This window comes from Narcine bancroftii, chromosome 8 (assembly GCF_036971445.1).
Source record: "Narcine bancroftii isolate sNarBan1 chromosome 8, sNarBan1.hap1, whole genome shotgun sequence".
Classification (NCBI taxonomy): domain Eukaryota; kingdom Metazoa; phylum Chordata; class Chondrichthyes; order Torpediniformes; family Narcinidae; genus Narcine; species Narcine bancroftii.
This window is the reverse complement of record NC_091476.1, coordinates 88,503,861-88,519,019: the sequence shown is the minus strand read 5'-3', so window position 1 is coordinate 88,519,019 and position 15,159 is coordinate 88,503,861. Positions and strand designations below refer to the sequence as shown.

General features: G+C 43.2%; 1 protein-coding gene across 1 annotated transcript in view; it reads right to left on the bottom strand.

Moving 5' to 3' along the window:
* The window catches only part of kirrel3a (kirre like nephrin family adhesion molecule 3a), a 218,538-nt gene that overhangs the window by 14,818 nt on the left and 188,561 nt on the right, over positions 1-15,159 (bottom strand). Inside the window, exons 9-11 of the mRNA XM_069896281.1 lie at positions 14,455-14,555; positions 8,179-8,377; positions 2,280-2,387 (exon numbers count right to left, since the gene is read on the bottom strand). Of these exons, the coding sequence (XP_069752382.1) occupies positions 2,280-2,387; positions 8,179-8,377; positions 14,455-14,555 (408 nt within the window). The remainder of the gene's footprint in view (positions 1-2,279; positions 2,388-8,178; positions 8,378-14,454; positions 14,556-15,159) is intronic.

Here is a 15,159-nt window from a genome sequence, read left to right as displayed (position 1 = left end):
GAGAAATGGCTGTTCCAGCCTGCGATATTGATAAACGAAATGCTGATTGCCTATTTTTCTCCATGGATGCTGCCTGAATTGTTGAGTCTCTCAAGTTTCTCTTTACTTAACAGTATTGCTACCCCCCAGAGCTGGGGTGGAATTCTGTATGGCTTTAAAATGCATATCTGTGAATGTCAGATCACTAGACTGAGAGATAAAACCACAACCTATTGAGTTAAAAGAAAAACACATTTAATTTTTAAACAATTTTAATTGCTAATTATATTTTTAAATCTAGGATGGTAACAGGCCCTTTCGGCCTATAAGCCCGCGCACCCCAAATGCACCCACTTATCTACCAACCCTGTACATTTTGGAATGTGGGAGAAAACTGGAGCACTTGGAGAAAGCCTACATAGGCCACTAGGAGAATGTATAAACTCCATGGATTCGAACCCAGATCACTGGCACCGTAATAGTGTTGTAATAGTTCTGGACGAAAACTGAGGGCAGGGCTTCCACTGTCCAAATGAAAACAAGGGAACCCCCCTTTGATGTCAGAGCCTGGTGTTAAATGTCGGTGATGGAAACCTGAGAGGAAGGCAGAATATCACAGATTTAAGGTCCTGAAGAAGAACGAGTTTAGTGGACTTGATTGAGAGTGAGAAGAAACATGCAGGATGGTCTAACCGTACCAGAGGAGCAGCTAAAAGTAGGAATGTTAGAGGAATGGGCAGCATGGTAAGTGCAGTGGTCAACGCAACATTATTACAGCACTGGCGACCCAGGTGCGAAACCGGCACCGTCTGTGAGGAGTTTGTACATTCTCCCCATGTGGGGGTTTCCTCTAGTTGCTCCGGTTTCCTCCCACCCTCCAAAACATACAGGAGTTGAAGATTAATTGGTGTGTTTGCGGGGCATGGATTCATGGGCGGGAAGGACCAGTTAGTGAGCTGTATGTCTACAGTTGAGAGGTGACTATGGATAAGCTGAGTTCATACGTAACCCAAACATCTCAAATCATGACCAACTTGGAAACACGTCTGCTGAAGGTTTTTGACAGACACTGGGAACTGGGGTGGGCTGGACGGAGGAATAGTCATCTAGGACGAAGACTTAGGATGGGGTGGGGGGTCTGGGGTCTACAGCTGCACACTCTTTGGGAAGACTAGGAGCCATGAAGCCATTACCTGAGCTTTGATTTGCGTTGGCAAAAGGAAAATGGTGTTGTCCCAATGGTTTAACCTCTCTCAGACAATTAGACCTTGTGAAAGAAGGTAGCGAGCTCTTCACCTGACAATTGTCAATGCAGATACCAGATGGGACTTTCATTATCCACCATGAGTGATTTTTTTGAACTGGATTGAAGCGTCCTAGAATATTAAAGTGAGCCGGAGAACAATTAATCACCTAAAAGTCCAACGTTTCTAATTTTCCTTCTTGCCTCCTAGAGGACAGATTTTAGCAGGGCTCAGGTGAAGTGGAACCAGAAATCTGCAGAATGACATGGATAGGTCTGTGTGAGCCCACTGTTCTAATGCTGCACTTCTCCATAAACAGGCACATGCCAGCAGCTCAATTCCAGAGACTGTACCACTCATTCCTTATCCTTTCTGACTGAACTTTGCTGAGTTTTTCTCCAGGTGAATGTGTGGGTTTTCTGTTAGCTGTTCTTGTTCACGTCACATCTCACAAATTCCCAGCTAGGTTTATTGACCACTTAGTTTTAGACCAAAGAAAATCGGAAGGGGAGTTGACAGAAATTGACAGCACGGTTGGTGTCTTTTTATTTTTGCACAACTCTAATGCAAGCGCCAGCAACTAGGGTTCGAATCTGGGACTGTCTGCAAGGATGTTCTCCCCGTGATGTCCATGGGCTTCCTCCGGGTGTTTGGTGGACCCACTCCTCTCACCGTGTCATGGGTAAGGTGTTTAGTTGCATTTACTATTCTGTCACCTTTCAACATCTTCAAATATTTCAGATCACGATTCAGTTCAAGTTCATACAGCTTATCCTTCGCACATTGGCACTCTCTAGGCCAGATCTATCCATGAGGAACACCACACACACATTTCAGCTAGAGCTGTGCTCTTTGTAATCCAGGGAAGAGCACACCTTCTGTTAGCCTTTTATTTTGCTTATTGCTCCCCTGCACTCTTTTGGAAGGGTTTCCAGACCTCCCCTCTTTAAGAAAATGTTTTCACATCAGCGTATTGCCATAACTCTCTGCCCACACCCTGAATGTGCTTTATCTCCAAAGCACATGAGATAACATGAGTTTAACTTGGACACTTACTTCTCTGGGAGCGTGAACAGCAGATGACCATGATGGTTGCCAAGACAACGATGAATGCCACACCAGCGCCAACCGCCACCCCAATGACGACAGCCAATGAAAGAGCCTCTGTGGGTAGCAAACAGAATGAGCATGACCAACTGCTGTTGATACGTTGAGTATCATTGACTCCGATAACAGCGCAGCACAGGCTCTGGAAATTACAGTGAAGCACATGGAACGCCTGACCATTGCCACATGCATTGAGGGACAGGGTAAGAGTTTGTTCTGGATGCATTCCAGCAAGAAGGGCTCAGGCCCAAAATGTTGATTACATGTCTTTCCCTCCGATGGATGCTGTGTAACCAGCAGTGTTTCTCCTGCAATTTTGTGTTTTTACTCAACGTTGGTGCTTGGAGATCTGAATGTTAGTATGCAGATAGAGCAAGGAAGGCAATGGATTAGCAAAGTCTTTTCCAACAGCAGAGGGTTCTGGAGGAGTGCCTACAATGTGGAAGCCTTTGGAGGAAATTCAGAGCAGTTTCTCTTGGTTGATTCCTGAAATGAAGAGATAGATGGTCTTTTCAGGAATCTTTAGAAGATGAGGTGATTTTATTGACACAAAAGATCCAATGAAGATGTCAATACTCCTCCTGGCAGGGAATATTGAAATAGACAGCATAATGTTGGGTTGCTGTCTTGAGGAGAGATTTCTTTCCTTTCTTTTTCCAAATTTTATTTTATTGGCAGATGTAAAAAGTACATACGTAGCTAAATTACTATAGATGAAAATCAATAAATGCTGTTTTATCATTTTTTTCTCCCCCCTCCACCCACTCCCTCCCTCATAGAAAAACCCCCCAAAAAAGCAAGAAAAAAAGAAAGAACCGAAAAATAAAAATAAAATAAAAAATAAAATATATAATGAACTAAAACACTATCGTATAATATATAAATCTAAGTGTGCGTTTATATATTTAAAAAAATACATATAAAACATTGAATAATAATAGAAATAAAATAAAATTATTAATTAGTCACAAAAAGGAATAAAGACTATTAAAGATTGTTATCAAGGTAGATATTTAATAACATTTGACAAATAGAAAATTAAATATGAAATACAAAATCATACAAATAGACTTTCTTCAACAAGGTGTTAGACTCCCGAGAAATCCTATCCTATTCTTTTTGGGGGATTTCTCACGGATTAATCCAGATTTGAAGTTGGATTGGTTTCAAAAGGAAGCTTTAAAGATTGTGCTGGCAGTTGCCAGAAAATGTGTAGCTGTTTCCTGGAAATTGGACATGGATTTGATATTAGATAGATGGCATGATGAAGCACAAAGTTGTATACCTTTGGAAAAAATTACATATAATTTAAAGATTAAGTATTAAAATTTTTTGAGATTTTGTTTTCCATATATGCAGAAGATTGGTGTTATAATTTTATAAATACTTGTATTAAGTGAATTGATAGACTATGGTTTGAGCTTTGTCACTCCCCAGCCTTACCTCACCTTAATAATTTTTAACTTTTATTATTGAGGGGTTTCTTTTCTGAGCATGTGTGGTGTATCTTTAGAATTCTCCATTCTGCAGAGGTATGAAATACTACTGTATATATTCCTGTAAAATTTGCATTTTGTACACCACTTTTTAATGTTAATTTTATGGGGTCAACTATTATATGGATACTACATTTGAAAGGGGCTGGAATTCACACTAGAATTCAAAATACTATATTAGTAGCAGAAGTCCAAATGAATAAGAACAAAACCACAATGTGCTTCAAAACACACGTCCTAGCACGGGAGTGGTCAGGACTGCAGCAAGTATCAGCATCATCGGGAGTTCCATTTGGCAGCCGGCAGGGGAGAGGTGAGAGTTCAGTTAGACATGTGGGGAGCTCTGATGGGCGAGTGGCTGGGGCAGAGACAATGGTCCACGTTAGACACGTTGGGAGCTCAAATGGGCGGGTGGCTGGGACAGAGCTGAGACACTAGGATTGACTTTTACACAAGATATATGGAAAATTCCAGGTTTTTTTGCCTAAAAATAGAGGGCTGACTATTACATGAGATCGAGTTTTGCATGAGTATCTACGACATATCATTTGTGCATTCAAGGTTGAATTAGATGGACTTTCAGACTACAGGTTATGGGGATCAGATCCAGAGAAGGAGTTGAGGCCAACTATTACATTAACCAGTTGCTCATGGAGATGAATATCAAACTGAGTTCAGTGACTGGTCAAGTGGCATATTGTACATTGGACCAAAAGTGGGGTTCATTGTGTCTGGAGGTAGACAGTAAGCAATCTCAGCCATTCTGAAATCCTGATTGACCTGATCTGTTATTGTCTGAGGTAGAGAATTTGAAATATTTACATTTGAAATTCCTCATTAAAACAGTCCATTTTGAGATTAAGCCTTCAATTATGACCATCCCATCCCGATATATCCTCATGGCATCCTTTCCATTGGGAAAGTCGGACAAGTTCCCAATGAACTTGAGTCAGGATTGACCATAGAGAAGCACAGCCATGTGTTAGCATTCCCAAGCTAACCATCTCTGTTTGAGTCTACTCCAACCAACCCTTACACAAAGTAATCTTCCTCCCTTAAAGACCACTGGAGATAGAAGCATAATTAGGATATTCTGCCTATCATCTGCTCTGCCATTTGAATTGTGGCTGACTTATCCTTCCTTTAAACCTTTGACGCCCTGACCTAATTAAGAACCAATCAGCCTCCACTTTACATCTACCCAATGACCTGGCTTCCACAGCCATCTGGGGCGATGAATTCCACACATCCACCATCCTTCGGCTGAAGAAATTCCTCTACATTTCTATTTATTCTGAGGCGGAACCCTCTAGTCTGAGACTCTCCCACGACTGGAAACAATTGTTTCAAATGGATTTGAAGCCAGGAAAAAGGTTGGAATCAAATCTTCTCCCAGTGCTACTGATGGAAGCCAGGTGAATGGAGATCGCTCGCTATCTGTGGAGATCAGATACAAGCTCACAGGAAAACTATAAATACGACTTGCTTATTACATCATCAGTGAGAAATGGCAGTAATCTTACATGGTATGGAGGTCTCAGAGACATTGTTTGTATTCTCCATAAATAGACTTGTTGGTTATGCATTGTGAATGGCAGTAAGGGAATGTCCACTTAAAGAGTAGTCTCATCACAAAAATAGTTCAGTGCACCTTCTGTAGTTGAGGGCAGGGGATGGTGTTTGGTGTGCATTGGTGCTGGCGGGGTTGGGAGGTAAGGCTGTTGAAAGAAATCAGCTCAGAAGGAGAACTGGAAATGGAAGGTTAAGAATTTGATGGGAGAAAGTCATGAGTTATGGTTTATCAGGGAGCAGATTGACTTCCTGGATCTTCCTCCAATGGAGGGGAGGAATCCAAAGCAAAGGTGTGGACCGATGGCAAAATGATAGCAGAGATATTCACTCTAGCAAGATGCCGCAGGTTCTGAATCTGAGACTGCAGGGTTTGAAATGTCATCTGGGGTCAAGTAATGTTGATTGTGGATAAAGCCACAGAGTTAAACAGCATGGAGAAGGCCCTTCAGCTCATCTTTCCCAAGCTGACCAAGTTGGCATTCTGGGCTTGCATCTGGTCCATATCCTTCCTAACCTTTCTTATCCATATACCTGTCCAAATATCTTTTGAACATTATAATCATAATCATACCTGCTAAACCTCTGCCCTCGAGTTCTAGACTCATCTACTCTGGAGAAAAGCCTGTGGGGATTCAGTTTATCCATGCCCAAATGAGACGGATGTGGGCAATGGAGTTGGAAGTTCTTGCCGGTGAAGGCGAGGAGATCATTGAGGTAAAGATTGGGATTGGGATTGAGGGCAAAGGATTTAGTTGGGATGATATAAGGCCAAAGGCCAGAAGCTGCAGTAGCAAGGTTTCAATGACATGTTCATTTGCCCTTGGGTTTATGTGATATTTGCGATGCTACTGTAACAATATTAATATTTGGGGAGATTTTATAAGATTTAGAGTAGGTTAAATACATAACACATTTTAAAACAGATCTTATTTGAAAGACTGAAGAATTCAATGTAAGCACCTTTAACAAGTAGGTGTTAATTGAACTGATGCCATAAAATGCTTGACCATTGTCTTGCTGGAGTCATGCTGTGTATCAGTACCCTTTCTGCAAAGTGTTCACAGAAAATCAATTCTGGTTTGTTTACCTGAGATAACAACTTGAGAAGAAGAAAGAACTCCTGTTGTTTTGCTCAGGAAGGTGGGGGATTTGCAAGATATGAGTCACATGCTCTCTTTGGAGTTTCAGTTGGAAGAAAGAGTGAGAGAGAGAGAGGGAGTTGAGTTAACAGCTCAGTCAGTCAGTCAGTCAGTGTGTGGGACACTGACAAGTAACTGAAAAGTGCAATCCAGGGATTCTTTGGCTTGGCTTTGCGGACGAAGATTTATGGAGGGGGTAAAAGTCCACGTCAGCTGCAGGCTCGTTTGTGGCTGACAAGTCCGATGCGGGACAGGCAGACACGGTTGCAGCGGCTGCAGGGGAAAATTGGTTGGTTGGGGTTGGGTGTTGGTTTTTTCCTCCTTTGCCTTTTGTCAGTGAGGTGGGCTCTGCGGTCTTCTTCAAAGGAGGTTGCTGCCCGCCAAACTGTGAGGTGCCAAGATGCACGGTTTGAGGCGATATCAGCCCACTGGCGGTGGTCAAAGTGGCAGGCACCAAGAGATTTCTTTAGGCAGTCCTTGTACCTTTTCTTTGGTGCACCTCTGTCACGGTGGATATCCAGGGATAAACTGTTTGAAACTGATGAAAGCAAGTTCCAGAGCAGTAGATGGTGGAAGTACTATCTGTCTGATGTTTCTCTTGAAATAGAGGAAGGAATGGATCTCTGTGGTAGCTTGAAGAGAGGTTACCATCTAGAAGACCCTGATGGGGCAAGTTTCATCAACGAGTCCCTGAGGTGACTAGTGGTGGTACCTCAGTTGTGGAAATCCTGGAGCAACAAATATCTCTCTCTGCAAACCCTACAAGAACCTTCCTGAGCAGTAAACATTTACCTTTCAAGCACCAAGCCCAGTGAACTTTATACATGTTAAATTCTGTGCTCAGTATGATGATTGCCTGCAACCAGAGAACTTGGAAGAAGAAGTGAGATTGAACTGTGAACTGTGAATTTACACACAAATTACATACACGTGTGCTTAGAATCAGAAGGGGGTTATTGGGGTTAGTTAAGTATAGAGTTAAGTTAAAGTTTGATTCTATTTTCATGTTTGAAGTTGATTAAAAATAACTTGTTTTGAAAGCCACTTGTTTTGGTGAATGTCTATTGCTGCTGGGTTTTGGGGTTCTTTGGGCTCATAACACTACCTTTTGGCAACACAAGGTGCCCCTGGTAACTTCCTAAACCTCTACAAGGTAATTACTTACTGTACGTTCAAGTGAGAATAAACCTCATCTATCTAATCTTTTCTAAAAACAACAACCCTCCATTCCAAGCAACATCCTGGTGAATTTCTTCTGCACTCTCTCTATTGCTTCTACATTCACAATTACAGTGAGCAGAACTGCACACAATACTCTCAATCTGGTCTGAACTGTACAGCTGTAATGAGACATTTCGATTCTTATCTTCATTGCCTTGGCCTTTGAAGACAAGGATACCAAATGCTTTTATCATTACCCTATCCACTTTAAGGGAGTTATTCAATCTTTTGCAGAGAAAGGATCAGTGGGAGATTGTCATAGGCCCCAAATTGGGAAAACTCCAATGAGTATCCACTCCTAAATGGGGATGGGACATTCAAAGTGTTGGAGGCAAGGACAGCGGACTTCCTGAGATACTCTTGTCAGGTGAGACAGAAGGCCATGGACACAGAAACTCATTGTTTTCTTTTATAACCTACCTTGTTCTTTCAGGCGAATAATTTCTGTATCGGAGCCAAAGTTATTCCAGGCTGTGCAGTTGTAAATTGTCTGAAAGTCGGCACGTACAATGTTACTGATGGTCAGTGTTGAGATCACTCCTTCCTCCATGCTCACCGTTTCCACAGTGTAACGTCCGGAGGTCCCTGATTCCAGAACGTTCTCCTTCCATGACCAGGCCTGGGTGTATCCAATAGAGCAAAAGGACAGATCAAATTATCAACTGTTTTCCAAGAACCTGATTTAGCAAGTGTAAGCGACCCATAACAACACTGTCCAAATACAATTCTTCTCTCAGTACAGATATCTTACTCTGGGTTGCAAGAATATTTTATTTAATCAACATATATAAGATCATTATAAGTAAGATGATGTAATCATAATATTAACAAATATATGCTGAAGATATATAAAAAAAAATTAAAAAACTAAAAACTAAAGCTAAAACTAATAGTTAGTAACTAAAAACCCCTCCTCACCCTATCACCCCACTAAACCTAATCTAATCCCATAACTAAAATACATAATTACATAGTAATCAATTCTGATTGCATCAGATGACACTCAAAGAACCCAAATGACGTAAAATTATTATTCATTCAGGGAAAACTTCATTGGACATGAAAATTCAAATTAAAAATTTTTTTTTAAGTAAATTATAATTTTAACCTCATAGTTCTAGTGTATGGGCTCCAAATTTGCAGGAATAAAAAAAATATTTACCCCTCAAATTGGAAGTGATTTTTTTCTCTGAATCTCAGCGTGCCATCCATTTACTGTTAATGAAACCTCAGATTTCCATGATACAGCGATACCATTTCCTTGCTATTACTAAAGCTAACTTAACAAATTTTAATTGAGCATCTGACCCCAGTAATTTAGGAGGAACACCTCCCAAATTTCCTAACAACAATAATTCAGGATTTAACAGAAAAATCACTCCAGTGATTCGTTGCAAAATTTACTAACAGAAACGCCAAAAGAATGAACCTATGAAAAAGACCATATAGAATTAAAAAAGGTTCCAATTTCTGTTCCACATCTAAAACATTGATTCAATAAATTCGATCTCCATCTATTCAGTTTCTGAGGTGTGAAATACAATTGACGTAAAAAATTATTGTGGAGTAATCTATATCTTACACTGATAGTATTAAATGTAACTTCTTTACATAAATCTTGCAATTCCTGCTGATCTATTATCGTATCTAAATCTTGTGCCCACCTTTCTTTTGAATTAAACAAACCTACCTTAGGTGCTTGTTCTTGTAACAAAATATACGCAATTGAAATGATTTCTTTAGTCATTTCATCAACTATAATTTGCTCCAAATATGAAAGATCTTTCCAAACCATTTCTGATTCTAATTTTTCTCTCAAATAAGCTCTCAATTGAAAATAACCAAATAGCGTATTTCGAGGAATATCGTATTTAATTATTAATTGATCAAAAGACATCAAAATGGTGCCCATGTTTGACTGGCCAGTCACAAGGAGTGCAGATTCTGGTGGGGGGGTCATTGGCCTGGCTTGGGGCACCAGAGTGGGAGAGCTCCCTCCCCACTGAGAAGAAGCCTGGGGCTGAACCCTTCAGGGAAAGAGACCACAGCAGCGAACCAATGGAAGACTCGACAGCCGAAGCCCTCACAGCTCACCGTGGGCTGCTGGAGACAGGCTTGGGGTAACTAGGGGACCAGGTATTGTGACTGGGATACACAAATGTGCTGATAAAACTCAGCAGCATTCTAAAGGAAAGAAACATTTTGAGCTTTGAGCCCTTCATTAAGGAATGAAGAAGAGGCAGGTTGGTGCCTGAATAAAATGGTGAAGAATAAAATCAGGGAGAGAGACGGTGGTGGTGGAGGGGGAGGGGGGGGGCTGCTGATGGAAACTGGAGAAAACTTTCCATCAGGTCAGGTCCTCACCTCTCTTTTTCACCTCCCCCAACCAAATCTCAGCTTTCTCTCCTGCCCTCCTGTGGGCTCAGCTGTTGGCCCGTTCTCTTCCCCCTGCCCCTTCTTCCTGCCTACCTTTTTGTTCAGGTGCCTGCCAGCTTTTTGCTCACACCTTGATGAAGGGCTCAGGCCTGAAACGTCGGGTATATGTCTGTGCCTCCCATGGACGCTGCAGAGACCTGCTGAGTTTCTCCAATAATTTTGTGCGTTCACCACCATCACAGCATCTGTAGACTTTCTTGTTTACTCTGTTGTGAGCAGGATTGCTGGCAGTGAGTTCAACGGGACGTGATGTTCGACACTCTAGTTGAGACCCTGAGCAGCTCCACTTGTACTGTGGGAACAGTGCAAGTCCCTGCATGCAGGAAGTCCATATGGAAACCAATTGGAACAGTGGGTACACTCTCCAAGAACAAAAGAAAAACCATGGAGAAGCAGCTTAATAACATGACCAAAGTTCAGGAGAGCATGAAGAGGGAGCATCAAGCCTCGAATGAACTGGAGCATCCTTCTTCTCCTGGGTAGCTACCCCATGCTTAGTTTGTGGGGTTTGATATGTCCATATACCCCACTCCTCAGAAAGGAACAACGTTTGTGTGAATTGATTTTAGGTGAGTAGGGGTTTGTGCAGGTCCAAAACCACCCTCTCGATGTCTCCTCCTGGATTCAGCGGCCTGGTGAGGTCCAAGATGGCTGAGGGAAGTTCCTGACCAAGCTTCCATGCAAGGGATGCCCTTTCCGCGGTTCACAGCACGTGCTTACTAGATTGCCGTTGACCCTATGAGAAGGTTCGTCCACTCTTTGATGGGTCTTGCTTTTCATCCTGCAGGGTGACCAGCCACCTTCCACACCAGGCAAGACTGGTGGGGGGGCCAGTTTAGTCACTGACCACTTGACCATGCGACAGGTAGTACTGGGTTGCATGGTACCAGTAGCACTCAGACGAGTTTCTGGAGCATGCAGAGAGATACCAGGGAACCCAGTGTGTTTTGCCAGATCACTGGGTACTGCCAGAGGACGTCAGACTATTGAGTTGTGCCAGTGCACTGTATGGCAGATCTCCTAAAGATGCCTGTGCGATAAGTGCAGAGAGAAACAAACTACTGGGTCCAATGTGAGCAGAGGGAGCTACCTTACACAACCCCTTAGACAATTTTTCACCAATCATTTCTATATTTTGAATAACTGAAGGGGTAGGAAAAAAAATCCAGGTGCTGAACTGTAGAGTGTGAGAGAATGAGTTCCCCAGGAAACACCTGCTACTACAGCATTCCTTCAAACACCGGTTTTCACAAGACTTCCCTCTGCGGTGTTTACTGCATTACTCTACTAATAGGGAGCAGGGATCTTTCTCACTCTCAGCCCTCGACTAATCAACAGGAGTCTGAAAGCAAAGCAGGGAGATTGAAAATTGCAGCTATTCAAGAGACTGCTCCATCTACTTTTATTTCAGAAATGATTCATTTTTATTTCTGCTCATTCATTGAGGCTCCTCATTGCAATAAAAAGACCATTAGCCGGGGAAGGAATTAAAAACTGAGCATCTGTACAGCCGTCAAAGGCTTGTGGGTGTTCTTACAAGTCTAATTACACATTGCAGGGGCTGCACCAGATGTTCCTCACCAGACATTCTATTCTGCATATGCAGAAGTTACAGTTCTTTTTATTTCTTTAGCTTTTATTTTTTGCAAGATTTATTTAATGTGCTCTGCAACGCTAATGGAGGCTTGTGGTGAGTTTCTGTCTGGTTCTGGGAACCGCATCAGCTTTCAGTTATAAAGTCTCTCTGTAGGGAGACAGTCCCATGAAAGTGGTGGGGGGGGGTGGGGGGGACGGCAGTGAAGAAGGCATTTGGCACCCTTGCCTTCATTGGTCAGGGCACTGTGTACATGAGAGGTACACGTTGTGACAAGATGTCTGACGGCCAGCTATTTTAATTCTCTTCATCCCGGCAGTCTCCGCCCGGACGGAATCAGCGTCAACTTCTCCGCGGTTCATGTGGTGGTTAGTGCAACGCTATTGCTGCGCCAATGACCTGGGTACAAATCCACCACTGTCTGTAAGGAATTTACACATTCTCCCTCTGTCTGCGTGGGTTTCCTCCGGTGGCTCTGGTTTCTTCCCACCCTTCAAATGCATACGGATTTTGGAGGTCAATTGTTCACACGGGTGTAATTGGACAGCATGGGCTTGCGAAGCTGAAGGGCCTGTTATGTGCTGTATCTTCAGATTAAAATTTCTGGCATTCTTCCCCTTGTTTTCTACCCTGCCTCGCTTTCCCTGATCCCTCTGGCCTCATTCCTCCTTTTCCTTAACCTCCCTCACCCTCTCGACCTAGTCATCACCCACACTTTCCCTTCGTTTCATGTCAGAGTGCATCTTCCTTAGCCCTCTGCACCTCCTTCCTAAACCCTCCCAGCCTTCTTGCTTCCCTCCTTCCTCCAACCCCTCCTCCCTTTTATTCTGGCTGCTGCCACCATTCTTCCCAGTCCCGATGAAGGGATACCGCCTGCAGCATTGACCGCCAATTGGCTTCCAAGTATACTGCCTAACCCGCTGAATTCCTCCAGCATTTCCTGCTTCATATCACCTAAACGGCACCAGCGCTGGTGAGCTTGAAGAGGCTGTGACACTGGAGAGGCTGTGACTGTTCTTCCTGGAGCCTAGGAAGTTGAGTGGCAGATCTTATGAGGTTTATAAAATCTTGTGGGAAATATATGGTGAACTTTTCCCCACGAAATGTAAATTTAAATTTAGACATACAGCATGGTAACAGACCCTTTTGGCCCACAAGCCCATGCTGTCCAATTACACTCAATTGACCTACGATTTGAGCAGTGGGAGGAAACCGGAGATCCTGGAGGAAATTCCATGCATGACACGGGGAGTACGTTGTGGTGATATGAATATGTAACTGCCGATGGATAGCTGGCCTGTCCACCACTGGTAACTCGCTGTCTGGTAACTCCTCCCCTTGTGACCCTGGAATAAAGGTTGACCTCTCTCTCCCTGTCCTTGGTTGAGCACTTGGAATTGGGCCAGTTACAAGTCTAAAGTGTAATAAAGCCTTTTGTTCCTCACTCTATGGTTTTGAGTTATTGGTAGACCCTATCATATGTACAAACTCCGTAAGGACAGCGTGGGATTTGAACCCTGGTCCTGTTTGCTGGTGCTGTAACAGTGCTGCTCTAACCATTACCCCAACTGTGCCAGAGAATCTAAAACCAGGGATGAGAAGGGGCATCTTTTTCACACAGAGGGTGGAGAAACAAGCTGCCAGAGGTAGTGGTAGAGGCCGGGACAATTGTCATGTTCACAAGACATTTCACCAGCTACTGGGGCAAATGGGACAAGCTTGTGTAGACAACGTGGTCAGCATGAAGGAGTAAGTGACATGATTTGGATTGTTCCGAGAGATGGTGTTAACCCTGCTTCATACGTCGTGTTCTCCACTCTAGGCTACATCCTGGTAAATCCCCTTTACACTCTCTCCAAAGCATCAACATCAGTATCTTTGACCCACTACATCAAGAAGGAGGTACTGAAGCATCAAAATCAGGACTGTTGGGATGGGTAATAGCTTTCTCCTGCAGGCTGTAAGATTGATGAACAGATTTCTGTAACCAATTATTCATCCCATATAGTTATAGCCTGTACATATTTATATCAGTGTGTATACCATAAATATTTGAGTATAATGTGAAAAATTTTGTACCAAAATTTGAGCTCAAAATTGGGGGGGGGGGGGGGAGGGTCACATTATACATGAGGTTATAATTTTAAAAAGATTCTGCCAGGTATAACGATAAGAAAGATTATTAGCAGCGCGACTCAGGCAGGCGAGGAGGGAGAGACACCAGCGTGACTCGGACGGGCGAGGGGTGAGAGACGGCAGCGTGACTCGGACGGGAGGGGGTAGAGATGCCAGTGTGACTTGAGGGGCGAGTGGAGGGGGGTTGTATTATACACGGGGGTAAAATTTTTCTCCCTTTTTCCACTCAAAAATGGAGGGGGGGGGCCAGGTCGCATTATACACGAAACACATTATACACAAATATTTACGGTATATGTGATCCTTAGTTGCTGTGTGCTGTGCAGGTATGTGTGCGCAGGATAGTCTGGAGATAAACGTTGTTTTGTCTGGCTGTCTGTGGACTTGTTGGGTGATGATAAACTTGAAAATGAAGTCAGACTGCTACTGAAGGTGGTGTCCCCATGCACACGCTACACTGACATGATGCAGAGGGAGTGGCAACTGGCTGTTTCCTTCACTGTACAAGTCTGAGTCATGGAGTCACTCACTATTCGGTTGGGAGGCGGAGTACTGCGGATAAAGCACTTGATCTGGCCTTTCTTCCCCTGCAGAGCATGCTGCATCTGTGTGCTGGAGATGATGGGGGGTCCTGAAATCCAGAACACAAACAAATCACACAGTCAACGCACTGACGAACTTTATTAAATGAAATCATTCATCCATCCTAGAACCTCTTGTAATACAGCCCACTCCAAACACTCAAGTAACATCAGGACCATCACCACACATAGTTATGTTGAATATAATTGCTGTTTATTAGTGATCTAATTGAAATAAATTTGCATTTTAATGAATATTTTAAAGGGTAATTGCATACATGATGTGTAACGGACAAACTGGCAGCAACTCTTTCTGCAAAGAAGAGGTGTCAGGAGTGATAGCCTTTCAGCTGAAGGGAATGAAACGCTGACAAGGTGACGGTTTGGCACAAAGTCCCAGACCAGTATTCACCAGTCCACTTTCTGCCTTTCTGGTCACTTGCTATTTCATTCCATAAGACCCTAAGTACCTTTGTCCTGACTGCAGAGCAATCTGAGTTGCGTAACTGTTTTCATCCTCTTTCAAGGACATGTGGGGTTGGCCGCAAATTGCACAGACTTTTGGGAAAACATCTCTGCTCCTGAAAATGAATGCTGGACCTGAACCACTTTCGGCAAGAGTGCTACTGAAGAGCTGCAGGTAAAACTAGAGCC